At 57.8% G+C, this 15,398-nt stretch overlaps 1 protein-coding gene and 2 pseudogenes across 1 annotated transcript in view; 1 reads left to right on the top strand and 2 right to left on the bottom strand.

Annotated features, from left to right (window-relative positions):
• The window catches only part of LOC135404811 (zinc finger protein 493-like), a 152,662-nt pseudogene that overhangs the window by 23,056 nt on the left and 114,208 nt on the right, over positions 1-15,398 (bottom strand).
• LOC135404426 (class I histocompatibility antigen, F10 alpha chain-like) overlaps positions 10,711-15,398 on the bottom strand; it is a 92,658-nt gene continuing 87,970 nt past the window's right edge. Inside the window, exon 6 of the mRNA XM_064639166.1 lies at positions 10,711-10,886. Within this exon, the coding sequence (XP_064495236.1) occupies positions 10,759-10,886 (128 nt within the window). The 3' untranslated portion in view covers positions 10,711-10,758. The remainder of the gene's footprint in view (positions 10,887-15,398) is intronic.
• On the top strand, positions 12,374-13,917 carry LOC135406245 (zinc finger protein 501-like; annotated as a pseudogene).

The following is a 15,398-nucleotide window of genomic DNA, read 5'->3' as shown; positions in this document are numbered from 1 at the left end:
GCTTTTGAGGTTTGTCCGGGACCAGACAGAGCGGGAGCTGGTTTTGGCCACCTTGTCCTCTTTTCCTGAGAGGAAGTTTTTTCCCCACGGGACACCTCGTGGAGAGCGACCGAGAGAGAGAGAGAGAGAGAGAGAGAGAGAGAGAGCCCGACCCATCTGGGAGCGAGGTGTTCTGCTTTGGGGACTGCCCCTGGGAAAAGGGACTCCTTCACTGCTGGCTGCGAGCACACGGGGCTGCGAGAGCTTTGAACTGCCGGGACAGTTTCTCCCCCCCACCTGGGGATTTAGGACTTTGTTTGGTTTCTTCTGAAAGTTTTTGGTTGCACCATTTGTTGTTTATTCAGATTTTGTTAATAAAAAGCTGCTTCTTTTCCTTTTCCACACTTCCACCTGAAGTCTCTTAATTTCTAAGTTGTAATCTTGTTAAACTAAGACCCAGTGCCCTCAGGGGGAGGAGGAGGAAAGGAGACCAAGAGGTACCGTGGCCACTCAAACTGCAGAGGAACAACCTGTGCCAGTAGCAGTTGTCCCTCTACAGGCGAAATCCAAGACCAAATCAGCTCAGTTAGTGAGGGATGAAGGGGAAGCAGAGCCCTCAGAACAGGAGCAAGAGGCAGGGCCAGAGATAATCACCCGATCCCCATCCCCGGCTGAGCTGTGAGAGATGTGAAAAGATTTCAGCCTCCAACTGGGAGAGCCCCTGCTGACCTGGCTGCTCCAGTGCTGGGATATCATGGCCCACCATATGGAACTAGGTGGGAGTGCAGCCAGGCAACTGGGATCCCTGTCCTGGGATGTTGGGATCGACCAGGGGATTGGGAAGAGGACAGAGAGGGGATGAGAGCTGGGTACAGGCTTGGGAATTACCAGGAGGGCTTTTGAAAGGAGCATAGGGGAAAGGGATGTCTAAGAACAAGTCCCTCAGGAGGAGGAAACAGAGAGGCTGAGTTTTGACCCCAGCACAAAGGTGTGCAGGGCAGAACAGAGAATATGCCCACATAAGATTCTTGTGCGTCCGTCTTTGCAGTTCTGACAGGCACTTCTTGTCACAGCCTGTCCTCTCCATTCCAGAATAGGCCCTGGCAACCAAAGAACCAACACCCCACACCATAGTGCAGACCAACCCATGTGCTTTGGGCCCTTTTGTTGTCCTATCCATTCTGGCCTATCCTCTCCATTCTGGAATGGGCCCTGGCAACCAAAGAACCAAGCCCCCACCATGTGACAGTTCAACCCCATCCGTGTGCCAAGGGCTCCATTGTGGTGTCACAGCCTGTCCTCTCCATTCCAGAATGGGCCCTGGCAAGCAAAGAACCAACGCCCTACAACCCCGAAGTGAAGCCCCACCTTTGTGCCATGGGCCCTCTTGTGATGTCACAAGACTGTCCTCTCCATTCCAGAATGGCTGCTGGAAACCAAAACACCAATGTCTCACAGCCCCCAGTGCAGCCCAACCCCTGTGCCATGGGCCCCTTTGTGGTGTCACAGCCTGTCCTCTCCATTCTGGAATAGCCCCTGGAAACCAAAGAACCAACACCTCACTCCCCCACAGTGCAGCCCCACCTGTCTGCCACGGGACTCTTTGGGATGTCACGGCCTTTCCCCCAGGAAAGAAAGCCTGGAACCTTTGGGTTTCAGATGTAGTTGTGGGGCCACCCTGGGCACTCCATGGGCAGCAAGAGCTTTCTGTGCTGGCCCTTTTTGTCTGGCAGGAATCTCCAGCTGTGTTCAGTTTGGGCAGTCAGACTGGCAATTTCAGCACAGGGCTCCTACAAGCCAAGGGCAGCCCTTTCCCCCAGGAATGAAAGCTTAGAGCCTCAAGGGCTCAGGTGCAGCTGGTGGGACACCCTGGACACTCCATGGGCAGCAAGAGCTTTCTGTCCTGCCACCTTTTGTCTGGCAGGAATCTTTGTCCGTGTTCAATTTTGGGAGTGGGACTGGTAATTTCAGCACAGGGCTCCTGCAAGTGAACGACAGCCCTTCCCTCCAGGAAAGAAACCCCTTACCCTCGGTCTCTTCTCCTGTTCCACAAAACACAACCTGCAGGGGAGCTTTCTGGGATCTCTTCTCTTGGGAATTGGGAAGATAGACCCACTCCCATGTTTAACACCTCAGGCAAAACCACCCTTTGAACATCTTTCTCAACCCTCCCCAACCTTTCCCAAAGCCCAGATTTTACAGGTGTCCTGTAATTCTGGTCCAATCTCACCCAAGCCCACAAACCATGACAGAAACCTCTCAGCCTCACGCTGCATCCTTCCCATTGCTGTGCCTTATGTGCAGGCAAAAGACCTTAAAATCAAGGACCCAAAATTCATGGTCTGTTCTTTTTCCCAGAAAAGAAGGCGTGGTGAACTCTCCAGACCAGGGAACTGGAAGATCTCCCCAAAACTCCTTTGGTACACGCTGCAGGGCCAACGATTCCTCTGCTCTGCCCTGTCGGCGCTGCTTTGTCTCATCTGGGTCCCCAGAAACTGTCAGTGAAAGCCGGGGAATAAAATCTCTGAGCAGTTGGTTGGGTTCCAGAGGTGACCCTACTTCATTCAGCACTGAAGGGACACAGCAATTGCTCTCTAACACCTGGACATCAGTTCTCAAAACTTTTAACTATTTCTACATGTTAGCAGACAAAGGAATTCCTGTCCATTGGCTTACCAGTTCTCTGCAGGAATTCTTCTTCTCTCTTCTATTGGCTCTTGATTTCTCACATTGCATGATGCTTAGTCCACAGTTTTTGTCCTTTTCTTGTCTTTTCCCTAGATAGGAAGAGCCTCAGGAACTGTCTGTGTTGGTTTTGTCTTTGTCTCTGGTTTCTCTAAGGGTCTTTGTGGTTTAGAAATTCTGCCTTCTTGGTGTCCAGGTCTCAAAAATAGATTTCTCTGCCAGGTCTCTGACCACTGAAGTATGGTAGACCTTAAACTTTTACTTTGTTTTTCTAACAAATGGCCATGGCCCAGAACTTGTCCATCATCCATTGTCTATTGCCCATGCGTCCGTCCTTGCCTTGCCTTGCCCTTCTCCTGGCTGCCAGGCAAGGGCCTTGTGACATCACAGCCTCTGTGGAACAGCGTGGTGGCTGAAAACTGTCAGGGCTGCGTCCCCGTGCCCAGAGCCTGGGCAGAAGTCGGCTGGCAGGGACGGGCAGAGACTGTGCAGAGGTGTCAGCTCGTCCCGCAGCAGCACGATGCCCAGCCAGGGCATCTCCTGGCTCCTCAGGCTCTCGGTGCTCCTGCTCTTGCCTGGCCCACTCGAGCCTTGCAGCCGTGCCACAGGTGCCATTGCTGAGAACCGGGGTTTTCCTTGGATGGCCCCTTGCCAGAAAAGGCAGGAGAGGCTGGAGAGAGGGGAAGGAGGGGGGTCAGGCCGCTGGGATGGGGCCGGCGGGCCGTGAGCCCGAAGCCAGCAAGGCCTTGGGCCCACACGGTGTCAGGGGAGGACTGAGAGCCCCCAGGGAGGAGGAAAGCTGGGCAGGCCCCAAGGCTGCTGGGCCTCTTCCTTGCCAGCCCTTTGGCCAAGGCCCCGAGGCAGAGGTGGGGCTCAGCCCCTGCACAGCAATGGGGCACAGGCTGAGCCCCAGGGACACCAGAGCCAGGCAGCCTGAGCTCTTCTTCCTGCAGCGTCTGCCTGGGGCAGCCCAGCCAGGCCTGAGTCTCTGCAGGAGAGGCCAAGCCCAGCCAGAGAGGGCTCAGCCCTCTGAGGCTGCACTCACTGCAAAGGGAACAAAACATTGGCCCAGAGGACATCCTGCCCCCAAATGGAGAACTGCAAAGGTCAAGAATAAAAAAGTCACCCCCCTCCACTAGCCAAGAACTGTTCAGACCTCTTTCCTAAAAGCATCCAGGACTCAGGTCACCCAATTTTCTCTCTGAGAAGGGTTTTCCATGGTTCCCCTCAACTCCCAGGTTCAAGGGGGTCCCAGCACACTTTGGGATGTGTTGGATGCTGTGTTGGGGTGCAGATGTCCCCCCAAAGCTCCCCCAGAACAGGGTGACACAAGGAGGGGCACAAAGGGGTCCCCATTCCTGATCCCTCCCGGAGCAATCACAGTGGGGGCAACTGGGATCAGAGTGGGAGCAACTGGGCCCCTGGTGGGCTCATACTGGGACCATACTGGGAGTGACTGCAATAATACTGGGAGTATGTGAGAGGCACTGCAACCATACTGGGATGACTGGGATCAAAGTGGATTTGTACTGCAAGTGTCTGCAAGTTCCTGGGGCCATACTGGGACACATACTGGACACATACTGAGATCATCCTGGGAGCAACTGGGACCATGCAGGGGCAAATGGCCTCCTCCAGGCAGTGACTGAAAGTGCCTGGGGCCAGACTGGACTCAGACTGGGAGTCCCTGAGAGGGAAAGGAACCATCGTGGGGGGGACTGGGAGCAACTGGGACCACCTTGAGGGCAACTGGGATCCTCTTGGGAGTGACTGGAAGTGACTGGGCCAGCAGCCGCTGCTGGCGGGGCCCGGCAGGCCTTGGCTGGGGGGAGCCGGGCGGCCTCTGCGCGTCCCGCGCTGGGGAGGGGACAGGAGAGGCAGCACAGTCAGGGCAGGGCTGCCTTGAGTCAATCATCTGCTGCTTTACAATCTCCTCCAAATTCTCTGTATTTCTTTGGGGGAACTTTGTTCAGCTCAGCTCTGTGCTGCTCAATGAGAGCACTTTCCTTGACCGGGCAGGAATTCTCACCCTCCCCATTGCTCTCAGCCTGAACCCTGGACAGCTGTGAGGTCCCAAAGGGCTCCCTGTGCCCCAGTGCAGACTCAGGAGAGTTGCTCTGCCCACAAGTGACCTGCTGCTCAGCACACAGGTTCCCTGTGCTATTTGCACCTCTCTGTTGGTGGATGATCCCCTTCAAAGATGCCTGGAAAAAAAGTGGGGTTTTGTGAAGACTCCACTTGCCAAATCAATTCCTCCCAACTCTTCCCTCTTTCCCTGTGCAGCTGAGCAGAGGGTGATGCAGAGGAGTGCTCAGGCTCTGCTGCCTGGAGCTGTCCCTGCCAGCAGCTGCTTCCCTGTGCCCAGGGCTGGGCCCTGGCAGTGCATCCAGAGCCCATCCCAGCCCTGGGTGCTCAGCTCTGCCCTGCAGAGCCCTCCCAGCACAGGGCACTCTGGTGCCAGGGGTACCTCTGGCTGGGCAGGCTCTGATGGCAACAGCAGAGCAACCCTGAGGAGGCTGGAAAAGCACCACTGCTGCTGCCTGTGAGGCCCAGGGGGCTGATTTCTGACACTCCCTGCACCATTGCCCTCAAAGAAGAAGAGCTTTGGATTTTCCATGCTTCCTCCTGAATGGAGACATGAATTGATCTTTCTCATTGCCCATCCCTGGGAACCCGAAGCAGAACACTGGAAGTACAGGATCCTTCCCTTTCAGGATGCCCCTGCCTTGCTGCATTTCCTGAAAATTCCTCTTAGAAACCCCCAGCAGTCATTTGGAGCTGTGATCATTCCTGACATGTGCTGCACCGTCTCGACAGCAGAAGGGCCCTACCCTGCCTTCCCCTGTCAATTGGGGTTTGCTCCTTGCCCACAGCCCGTCTCCCCCAGCCCTGGAGCAGCTCCCCGGGCCGGCTGAGAGCTGCCCCTGGCAGGCAGCAGAGTCCCTGCCCAGCACAGCACCCTGGGCTGCAGGACCCTGCTCTGCCCCACAGCCCTGGGCACCTCTGGTTGCACCCCTGGCTTCGCAGCATTTCCAAAATGCCTCCCAACAGCCCTCTCCTCACCCATCCCATCGGCTGGGGCTGGGTCAGCTTTAGGAGATGCCTCCAGGAGCTGCCCCTGCACTGCCCTGCAGCCCCAGACTGCCCGTGTGCAGCCCTGCCAAGATTCCTCCTGCAGGGAGCTCTCAGTCACCCTCCCAACCCTGAGCCCCTTGAAGCTCTGTGTGTGCCCTGCTGCTGTCCCTGAGCTGCCCTGGCAGTGCCCTCAGCCCTGCTGGGCTGTGCAGAGGAGCTGCTCCTGGGCAGAGCTGTCTCTCTGCAGCGCTGCCTGCTTGCCAGGAGCTCCCTGTGTGCCAGGAGCCCGGCCCAGCTCAGCAGCACAGACACAGCCCCAGGCACTGAATGACCCTCGGGGGTTGGGGATGAGTCCCTGAACATCAGACAGAGAGCAAGTTAAAGAAACCTCTGAAGAATTCCAAGTCAGATCCAAGTCCACAGTTTCTCCTGGCCGTAATGGGTCCCACTGAGGGCCAGCACTCAGAAATTGTCCCCTGCTTCCAGTTAGAGCTGAAAACTAGAGGCAGTGATGACAGGTGGGGACAAGCAAAGTCCCAGGGTCTGTGATGCTGAATAAATCTGGATTTGTTTTGTTCTTGCAAAGGGCCAAGGCCTGACCTCCAGCCCTGGGAAGGGAGATCCTGTGCCTGACTCATTCCTCAGGACTCTTGCTGGGGCTCTGGGATGTGGGGATGTGCAATGGCAAGGGCAGGAGCATGGGGCAGCACCTCTGTCTCAGTTGAATGAGACTGAAGTGTTTTGCTAAGGGGGATGAGTTATGAGGAAAACCAAACTCCTCCCTCTAAGCAACTGTAAACCAGAAATTAAGAGATTCCAGTTGAGGCAGTATGGAAAAAGGAAAAATTACAGCTCTTTATTAAAGGATATCTGTGTATTGGCAGAAAAACAAAAAGGGAAAAAGTGGAAAAGGAGAAAAAGGGGCTCTTCCCACGAAACTCCCGCTGTCTGTGGCTGGTTGTGGCCGGGAATTCCCCCTTTTGGCTGATGAACACACGCCACTGCCAACACGGGAGCGGAGGAGGGAAAGGGCGACCTCCTCCCCAAAAGGTTCCTCTCTAGGGGGGTCAAACCTCTCCTGTGAAGTCCGAGCAGGTCTGGGCTGGGGGCAGAACAGGGCACAGGAAACGAAGGCAAACGGGAACCAGCAAACAGCCAGATGAGCAGGGCAAGAACAAAAGGACCTCGGAGCCTCTCCAACACACCCCTTGCCTGAGTTAAGGCCAAAGTGAAGGGCCTTGCCCTTTGCCCAGGAGAAAGCAAAAAACTCCACCCCTCCCCAGCCTTCTGAGAGCTCCCAACCTGCAATGTGGGCTGGGCCAGTTCTTTTGTGGGTGTGAGTCACCCAAGGCAAAGCCCCCTCCCCCATTGAACATATTTCTTTTCCCGTGGGGCAGGGGAAAGAAAAATTCCTACTTGATTTTTTAGAAGAAGTAAAGCTATGACAGGGATCCCCTCCCCCCTCTCCTCACTGCCCCCCAGTAACAGGGACTGGGGAGAACTGGGAAGCTTTCCTGGGAACACTGGGAGCAGCCAGCTGGGGTCAGAAATAAAGCAGGGATGGGGGGGACACACGGCCCCCCAAACTCAGCGTGGGGATGGACTGGGGGGTCCCGGCTGGGCCTGAGGCCACAGGGAGGGGCTGCGGCCGCCGGCGGCTCAGGAGCTCTGTGGGGAGAGAAAAGGGGGTGAGAGTCGGGTGGGGGGAAGGGGGGGCAGAGAGGCTGTGGGAGAGCAAGGGGGGGGACACGCCCCCCCTTTGGGGACCCCCCTTTACCTTCTCCCGCAGGTAGAAGCCGAGCCCCAGCGCCAGGAAGACCAAGCCCAAGACGAAGCCCCTGAGCCCCACCAGGATCTTGCTGCGGACGGTGTCCGGTGGCATCTCTGGGGGGAGCCGGGGGGGTCAGCACCCCCAAAACCTCCTCCCACGCACCCAGAGATGGACTGGGAAGAACTGGGATACGGAAAAAAGACTTGGGACAGGCACGTGGAGGGTTTAGGAGTCTGGCGTAATTCCCAGGGAGGGTTTGAGGGGCTCCAGGGTCATTCCCGGGGCAGGGCCCGAGGGGACCCGCTCTGCCCCACGCTCACCTCTGCGGTTCACCAGGAACGGGGTGGACACCTCGTAGTTGTACCCGCAGTATGTCTGCACAAAATCCCGCATGATCTCCATCCATAGCTGATTGCTGTTCCAGTCCCTGGCAATCTTCTCCCCACGCGGGGTGTTCCCCACATGGACCCCCAAACGCTGTCGAAGTGCACGAACTGCTCCCGGTTGTGGATGTGCCTCTCCATGTACCTCACCCACTCTGTGCCGTTGATGAAGTGACACTCGGACTTTCCTAGAAACTGGAACACCCCTGTGTGTGCAGGACACGGGTCAGGGGGTGCCCCGTCCAACCCCATTATCCTCCAGCCCCCCACAGCAGGGTGGGAGCTCAGGGGGCCACCCCGGCCCCCCATTTCCCACCCCCATCTGCCCCACGGACGCCCCAGCACCGGCTCTTGACTGGGGGGGAACCCCCCCATCAGCCCCCCGGGGATGGAGAGGGGGGTTGGGGAACCTCCAATGCAGATCCGAACCCCCCCGAACCCCAGGGAACCGCTCCAGGGCTCAAGGGACACCCAGGGACCCCCAGGGCACCCCTCTGCCTGCTCTCCCACACCCCCTTGTCCCCCTCTCCCACCCCTTTCCCAATGTCCCCACAATCCCCACACCCCCCCACCTTCACTTTAGGGTTCCCACTCCCCTCCCGCTCATTCCGGGCCTTCTGACCCCCCTCGCACTGATTTTGGGGCTCCCACCCCCTCTTTTCTCCCCTCTTTCCCCCCTTTTCACACCCGACCCCCCTGCCTGCCCCCCCCGCTCACCCGACAGCTCCTCGCCCGCAGCCGGGGGGGCTCCCAGCACTACCAGCACCGCCAGCATGGCCCCAGCTCCCCGCACACGCTCCATGCCCAGCGCCGGACAGCTGCTGACAGCCCAAAACCAGCCGGGCGGCGCCGTTTTGGGGGGTTTGGGGCACGCTGGGCTTGGCTGAGGGCGCAGTTGGGGCCCTTTTTTCGAGGCGTCTTCCCGGCGACTGATGAGTCATCAGCGCGACGCGCTGGGATTGGGCGCGGGCGGCGTGGGCGCTTTGGGATTGGCTGAGGGCCGTTGGGGGCCCCCGCGGCAGCCCCGGGGCTGGGGGGTTCGGGGGGTCCGTGGGCTGCGGGGGAGTGGGGAGCTCAGGGCCCCCCAAAAATGCCCAACCAGGGCTCCCAAAGCTCAGGGCAACCCAAAACCGGCCACCCAGGGCTCCCACAGATCAGGGGAACCTCAAACAGAGGATAAATTGTCCTGGAGCTCAGACTTGCCCCAAACAAGAGGGAGATGGGGGGCTGAGGATGCCCAATCCTCCTTTTCCCGGCATTTTTGGTTGTACTGGGTCTTAGTTTAAGAAGATTACAACTTAGAAATTAAGAGACTTCCGGTGGAAGTGTGGAAAAGGAAAAGAAACAGCTTTATATTAACAAAATCTGAATAAACAACAAATGGTGCAACCAAAAACTTTCAGAAGAAACAAAACAAAGTCCCAAATCCCCAGGTGGGGGGGAGAAACTGTCCCGGCAGTTCAAAGCTCTTGCAGCCCCGTGTGCTCGCAGCCAGCAGTGAAGGAGTCCCTTTTCCCAGGGGCAGTCCCCAAAGCAGAACACCTCGCTCCCAGATGGGTCGGGCTCCCAGATGGGTCGGGCTCTCTCTCTCTCTCTCTCTCTCCCTCTCTCTCTCTCTCTCTCTCTCTCTCTCTGTCGTTCTCCACGAGGTGTCCCGTGGGGAAAAAACTTCCTCTCAGGGAAAGAGAACAAGGTGGCCAAAACCAGCTCCTGCTCTGTCCGGTCCCGGACAAACCCCAAAAGCCCCCGAACAAAGGACCCCCCGCCCTCCCCGCAGCCACCGCGGTGTCCCCGAGAGCCGCCCTCCCCCCACTGCCCCTGCCCAGCGCCTGCGGCTCCGCTCCAACCCACCCCATCCCGGGAGACACAGATGGGAATGGGGGGGACACTGGGAAACAATTCCAACACCTCTTTTCAAACCTCTGACACCTGCTTCCCAGACATTCCCAAAGAAGGGGCTTCCCGTGGCCTCGAGCCAGGGACCGACCTTTGTATTGAACCAACTCCTGGAGAGACACGTTCCCATCCCTGTCCCCATTCCCATTCCTGGGGTTTCCATCCCTGTCCCCATTCCCACTTCCTGCTGTGCCAGCTTACTCCCAGTGTCCCTGTTCCTGTTCCCACTATCCCTATCCTGGTCTCCCATGTCCCCATTCCCATTCCCGGTGTCCCAATTCCCATTCCTGGTGGCTCCAACCTGCTCCCAGCGTCCCCATTCCCATTCCTGGAGTTCCCATTCCCATTCCTGCTGTCCCCAACCTGCTCCCAGTGTCCCCATCCCTGTCCCCAATGTCCCCATCCCAGTCCCCCCTGTCCTCATTCCTATTCCTGGTTCCCACAGAGGAACTGCCGGATGCCAGAGGAGGGAGCCAGGATTTATTGCCCAAAGCAGGAGATTTTCACACCCAAATTAAAGCCTCAGGAATAATTGTGGTCCTGGGTTTCACACAGGAAAAAGCAGGAAGTTGATCCATCGGGAAGAGCCGCAGGGGGGCCGGGGTGGGTGGGAGCAGCGGGATGAGCTCTGCCAGCAGCTACTGCTTTTCAACAGGGAGAGGGAAGGGGCGGATCCAGCTCCAGGATTGCTCAGGCTGTGATTCCTGCTGGGATGAGAGCGGGGAAAGGAGTCACCATGTCCCTGTTCCCATCCCAGGGGATGGAGCCGGCTGTGGAGCCCAGGGAAAGTAGGAACTGCGCAGGATTCCCACCTGATCCTGCTCGGTCTATCCCACCCTAATCCCACTCCATCCATCCCACGCCAATCCCACTCCAGAATCCAGCCCTGATCCCAATCCACAATTCCACCTGAGCCCACTCTGGAATCCTGCCCTGAGCTGGAATCCCCTTCCAATCCCGCTCCAGCCATTAGGCCCCCATTCCCCTCTGGAATCCCGGCATCCATCCTGGGATCCCTGCCCAGAGGATCTGGATCCACACACGCTGCTGGGACTCACTGGTGGGCGCGGGGTCGTATCCCTTCCCCTCCCTCTTCCCTATGGAAAGAAAGTGGGATCAGCACCCGTGGCACAGGATCCCCGGAATGCTGCCGGGCGGATCCGTGCCCCTTCCCGACCCCCATCCCGGGAGTTACCGGATCGGAGCTTCCAGACACCGACTCCCACGAGGCCGATGATGATGATGACGGCAGCGATGAGGGACACAGTGTCCTAGTTAGAACAGCTGGGACCGATTCCTCACTGGATGGGTGTAGCCCAAAACAGTAGATTCTATGGCCTTCCATGCCATTTTCCCAGGAACTGTTGCCAGGAGAGGCCTGCCAGGTGGGGGGGATGTCCTGAGCACCCTCATAGCCTTTTATGGACTGAGCATCCTCATACCCTTTTTTGGACTGAGTATCCTCATAGCCTTTTATGGAATTCCCTGCTCTGAGGGAAGAACTAAGCATCCTTTTATGGAATTCCCCGCTCTGAGGGGAGGACTGGGCATTCCTGCCTGAACTGGAGAATATATAAACCTGGAGTTTCGGAACCTTTTTACCATTCGTGGGATCCAGAGGAGGACTGCAGCTCACTGCTCTCAACCAACCTGAGACCACCCCCCTCAACTGGACTGCAATCACCACTTTTGACCAGACTGCAACAGCTCTCCCACCAGCAGGTATTTTTCCCCTCTCCCTTTCCTTTGGACTCGGGGGGGGCCCAAGGAACAGCACTTTGTTGATGCCCCAGGGTGCTGGGTTCTACATTTGGGTTTTGTGGGTTAAAACCAAATTGCTTGTCTGTATAATCAGACTTATTGGCCAAGGGGGGCCCAAGGGGGGCTCAAGGGGGGCCCAAGGAGGGCCCAAGGGGGCTGGGCAAGGGGGGAAGGGCTGAAGGGGGCGGATCCCAGAGGAGGAAACCCGCCAAAAGCGGCGGCCCAGCCGAGGGAGGAGCCGAGCGGGAGCACAAAGAAGAGCAGCCAAAAGGTCCTGGCGGTCGCTCGGCAATGGCGGGGGGGAGAGAGCGGTTTGGGGGCCCCCCGTGAGAGCCGGGGGGGAACCCCGGTAGCCGCGGAGTGGGGAGAGCGGAGAGGGGTGATCCCGGAGCTGGGGTACCCCTGGAATGCTGGAGGGGGGGGGAGCAGAGAGGGAGCGCCGGGCCCCTTAAGCTGGGGTCCCGGAGAGGGGGAAGGCCTTGGAGTGTGGAGAGGAGGGGGGGCCTTGAGGCGGGGTGGGAGCCGAGAGCGCCAAGAGGTTTGCGAGGGTGGGAGGCGAGAGAGGAGGGCCGGCCGGCCCCGGGAGGCAGAGTGGGGAGAAGTGAGCCCTGGGACCCCCCTGGCAACACTAAAGGGGACCCCGGAGAGTGGGAACCCCCCGGAGCCGCAGGACCCCCGGCAGCCCGGAGAAGGGGGACCCCCAATGCAGGCAGAAGTGCCATCAGGCCGGACAGGGGGGACTCCCCAAACCTCAGAGCAGGGAACTCCTGGGAGAGGTTTTTGGGCTTCATGTTGCTGGTTTGGGGGTTTTTATGGACACAAGATGCCCGGTGAGTCCTAGAGCTGGACTTGGGCAGGAGGAACCCCCAAGGCAACGCGCTCACCCCTTGTTTTCCCCCCCAGCAGGATTTCTGCTTCCCAAAGCTTGGTCGGATGGAGGAGGAGGCTGCGAGGAAGAGGAAGATGCTGCGGGCCCCCCAGGCAGGTGAGGAGGAAGTCAGTGCCCCTTTGGGTGGGTCTTTTGTCTTTTGTGGCCGTCCTGCCGGGGTCGGAGTTGGGGGGATATCCTTGGGCTTCCCTGTGGGCCGGAGGCAAATCCCCAGCGTGTCCTTCTTGCTTCCTGCCCCAGGCCCCGAGGTGAGGCCGGAGAGCGCGGAGGACAAATCCCGGCGGCAGAGCCTGGTGGGAGAGGCCGTTTTGAAGGGCTCCCCGGTGCAGGAAGGCAGCGGGGAGGAAAAGGGCCGGAGATGCCCCCGCAGGAGGGGCTGCAAAGCCAGCCCAGGGGGCTGTGAGGAGGAAAGAGCCAGCGTGTGCCGGGAAGGCGGCCGGAGCTTGAGGCGGAACTGCGAGCTGGTGGTCCCTGAACAGCCTCCCAGCAGGGAAAAGCCCTTCAGGTGTTTGGATTGTGGGAAGAGCTTCAGCAAGAGAACCAACCTCCAGAGGCACCAGCACATCCACAGTGGGGAACGGCCCTACATGTGTGGGGAGTGTGGGAAGAGCTTCAGGCAGAGCTCCACCCTCCGCAACCACCGTCGCATCCACAGTGGGGAACAGCCCTACACATGTGGGGAGTGTGGGAAGAGCTTCAGGCAGAGCTCCACCCTGCTCCGACACCAGATGATCCACAGTGGGGAAAGGCCCTACACGTGTGAGGAATGTGGGAAGAACTTCAATCAGAGCTCCACCCTGCTCCGACACCAGATGATCCACAGTGGGGAAAGGCCCTACATGTGTGAGGAATGTGGGAAGAGCTTCAGGCAGAGCTCCGACCTGCTCCGACACCAGATGATCCACAGTGGGGAAAGGCCCTACATGTGTGAGGAATGTGGGAAGAGCTTCACTCAGATCTCCCACCTGCTCCGACACCAGATGATCCACAGTGGGGAAAGGCCCTACACGTGTGAGGAATGTGGGAAGAGCTTCAATCAGAGCTCCAACCTGCTCCGACACCAGATGATCCACGGTGGGAAAGGCCCTACACGTGTGCGGAGTGTGGGAAGAGCTTCAGGGACAGCTCCAGCCTTTGCAAACACCGTTGCATCCACACCACGGAATGGCCCTACAGGTGCTTGGAATGTGGGAAGAGCTTCAGCACAAGCACCAAGCTGCTCAGCCACCAGCACATCCACACTGGGGAACAGCCCTACACGTGTAGGGAATGTGGGACAGCTCCACCCTCTACACCCACCGTCGCCTCCACATCAGGGAGAGGCCCCACAACTGTGGGGAGTGTGGGAAGAGCTTCACGCAGAGCTCTTCCTTGACCTCCCACCAACGGACCCACCGGTAAGAGAAGCCCCGAGTGCCCCGACTGCGGGAAGAGCTTCGGCCGCTGCTCCAACTCCATCAGCCATGGGAGGACCCGTGTTGGATGATCCACAAGGACCCCCGTTGGGCACAGACCTGGTGTGCTGGTTTTAAGGTAAACCAGCAGGGGAAATGACGGTGGTGACATCATGGGGACATAGATGACATCACATGGACAGCGGTGACATCACGGGGACAGTGGTGACATCACCGGGGGTTAATTTTGGTGTGAAAATCTCCTGCTTTGGGCAATAAATTCTGGCTCCTGCTCCGGCATCCAGCAGTTCCTCCCTGGGAACCAGGAATGGGAATGGGGACACCTGGAATGGGAATGGGAACACCTGGAATGGGAATGGGAACACCTGGAATGAGAATGAGAATGCCTGGAATGGGAATGGGGACATCAGGAATGGGATGGGGAAAATAGCAATGGGATGGAAACAGCAGGAATGGAAATGGGAAGACCTGGAATGGGAATGGGGACATTGGGAGCAGACTGGGGACACTAGGAATGGGAATGGGGGCAGCAGGAATGGGAATGGGAACACCTGGGATTGGAATAGGGAAAACAGAGGTGGGATGGGAAGACCAGGAATGGGAGGAGGGACACCAGGAATGGAAAAGGGGACACCTAGAATGGGATGGAACACCTGGAATGGGAATTGGAACACGTGGAATGGGAATGGGAACACCTGGAATGGGAATGGGAACTTTTGGAATGGGAATGGGGACACCTGAAATGGGATGGGAACAACTAGAATGGGAATGGGAACACCTGGAACAGGAATGCAAACCCATGGAATGGGAATGGGAACACCTGGGCCCGGGCTGTGTCCCTGGTGAAACAGGAGGCCAGGCCCAAAAGAGTTAACTAAGAAATTTGGGCCTGCTAACAAGCTCCCAACAGCCAAGACCATCTGTGCTCGTTCTGTTCTACTGACTGGAGCAAAGCTTCAGAGAATAGTACAGGAACATGTCCTAGGCCTAGAGGGGATAAATTAGAGAGACAGCAGGATCAGGGAGACATTGGAATAGGAGGAATAGGCCGGGAGCCAGGGCTTTTTCCAAGCTTCAGTGAGCGGGTCAAGAACAATGGAAGAGAAGGAAGGTCAAGCTGAGGAAGATGAGTTGAAGCCCCCAGAGCCATGGAGGAAGAGTGGAAGTCCCCTCAGGATTGAGGGCCAAGAGAAGCACCGCCCCAAGCCCCGCCTGAGCTCCACCTATACTCCGCCTGTTATTAATATGCAGAGATAGATGTTGGAATCACTTGAATATGCATTTAATCACAGCTGAAGATTGTACAGAAATGCTGATTTTTTGTGGAGCCTTGGAGCAAGTTTGTCCAGCGCGAGCTGGCTTGCTCCCAACGTTGAATAAACAAATACCTTGCTGCTTAAAGATAAAAAAGTCTCTGAGCAGTTTCTCGGGCTGATTTTTCGGATTCAGTGCCCAGTCAGTCCCAGGATGATCCCAGTCACTCCTGGTCTCTCCCAGTTGCTCCCAGTTTCCTCCATGTGGTCCCACTCATTCCCAGTTGCCCC

The sequence above is a fragment of the Pseudopipra pipra genome, chromosome W (assembly GCF_036250125.1).
Source record: "Pseudopipra pipra isolate bDixPip1 chromosome W, bDixPip1.hap1, whole genome shotgun sequence".
NCBI lineage: Eukaryota > Metazoa > Chordata > Aves > Passeriformes > Pipridae > Pseudopipra > Pseudopipra pipra.
The sequence above is the reverse complement of the archived record's forward strand: the minus strand, read 5'-3'. Positions and strand labels throughout refer to the sequence as shown.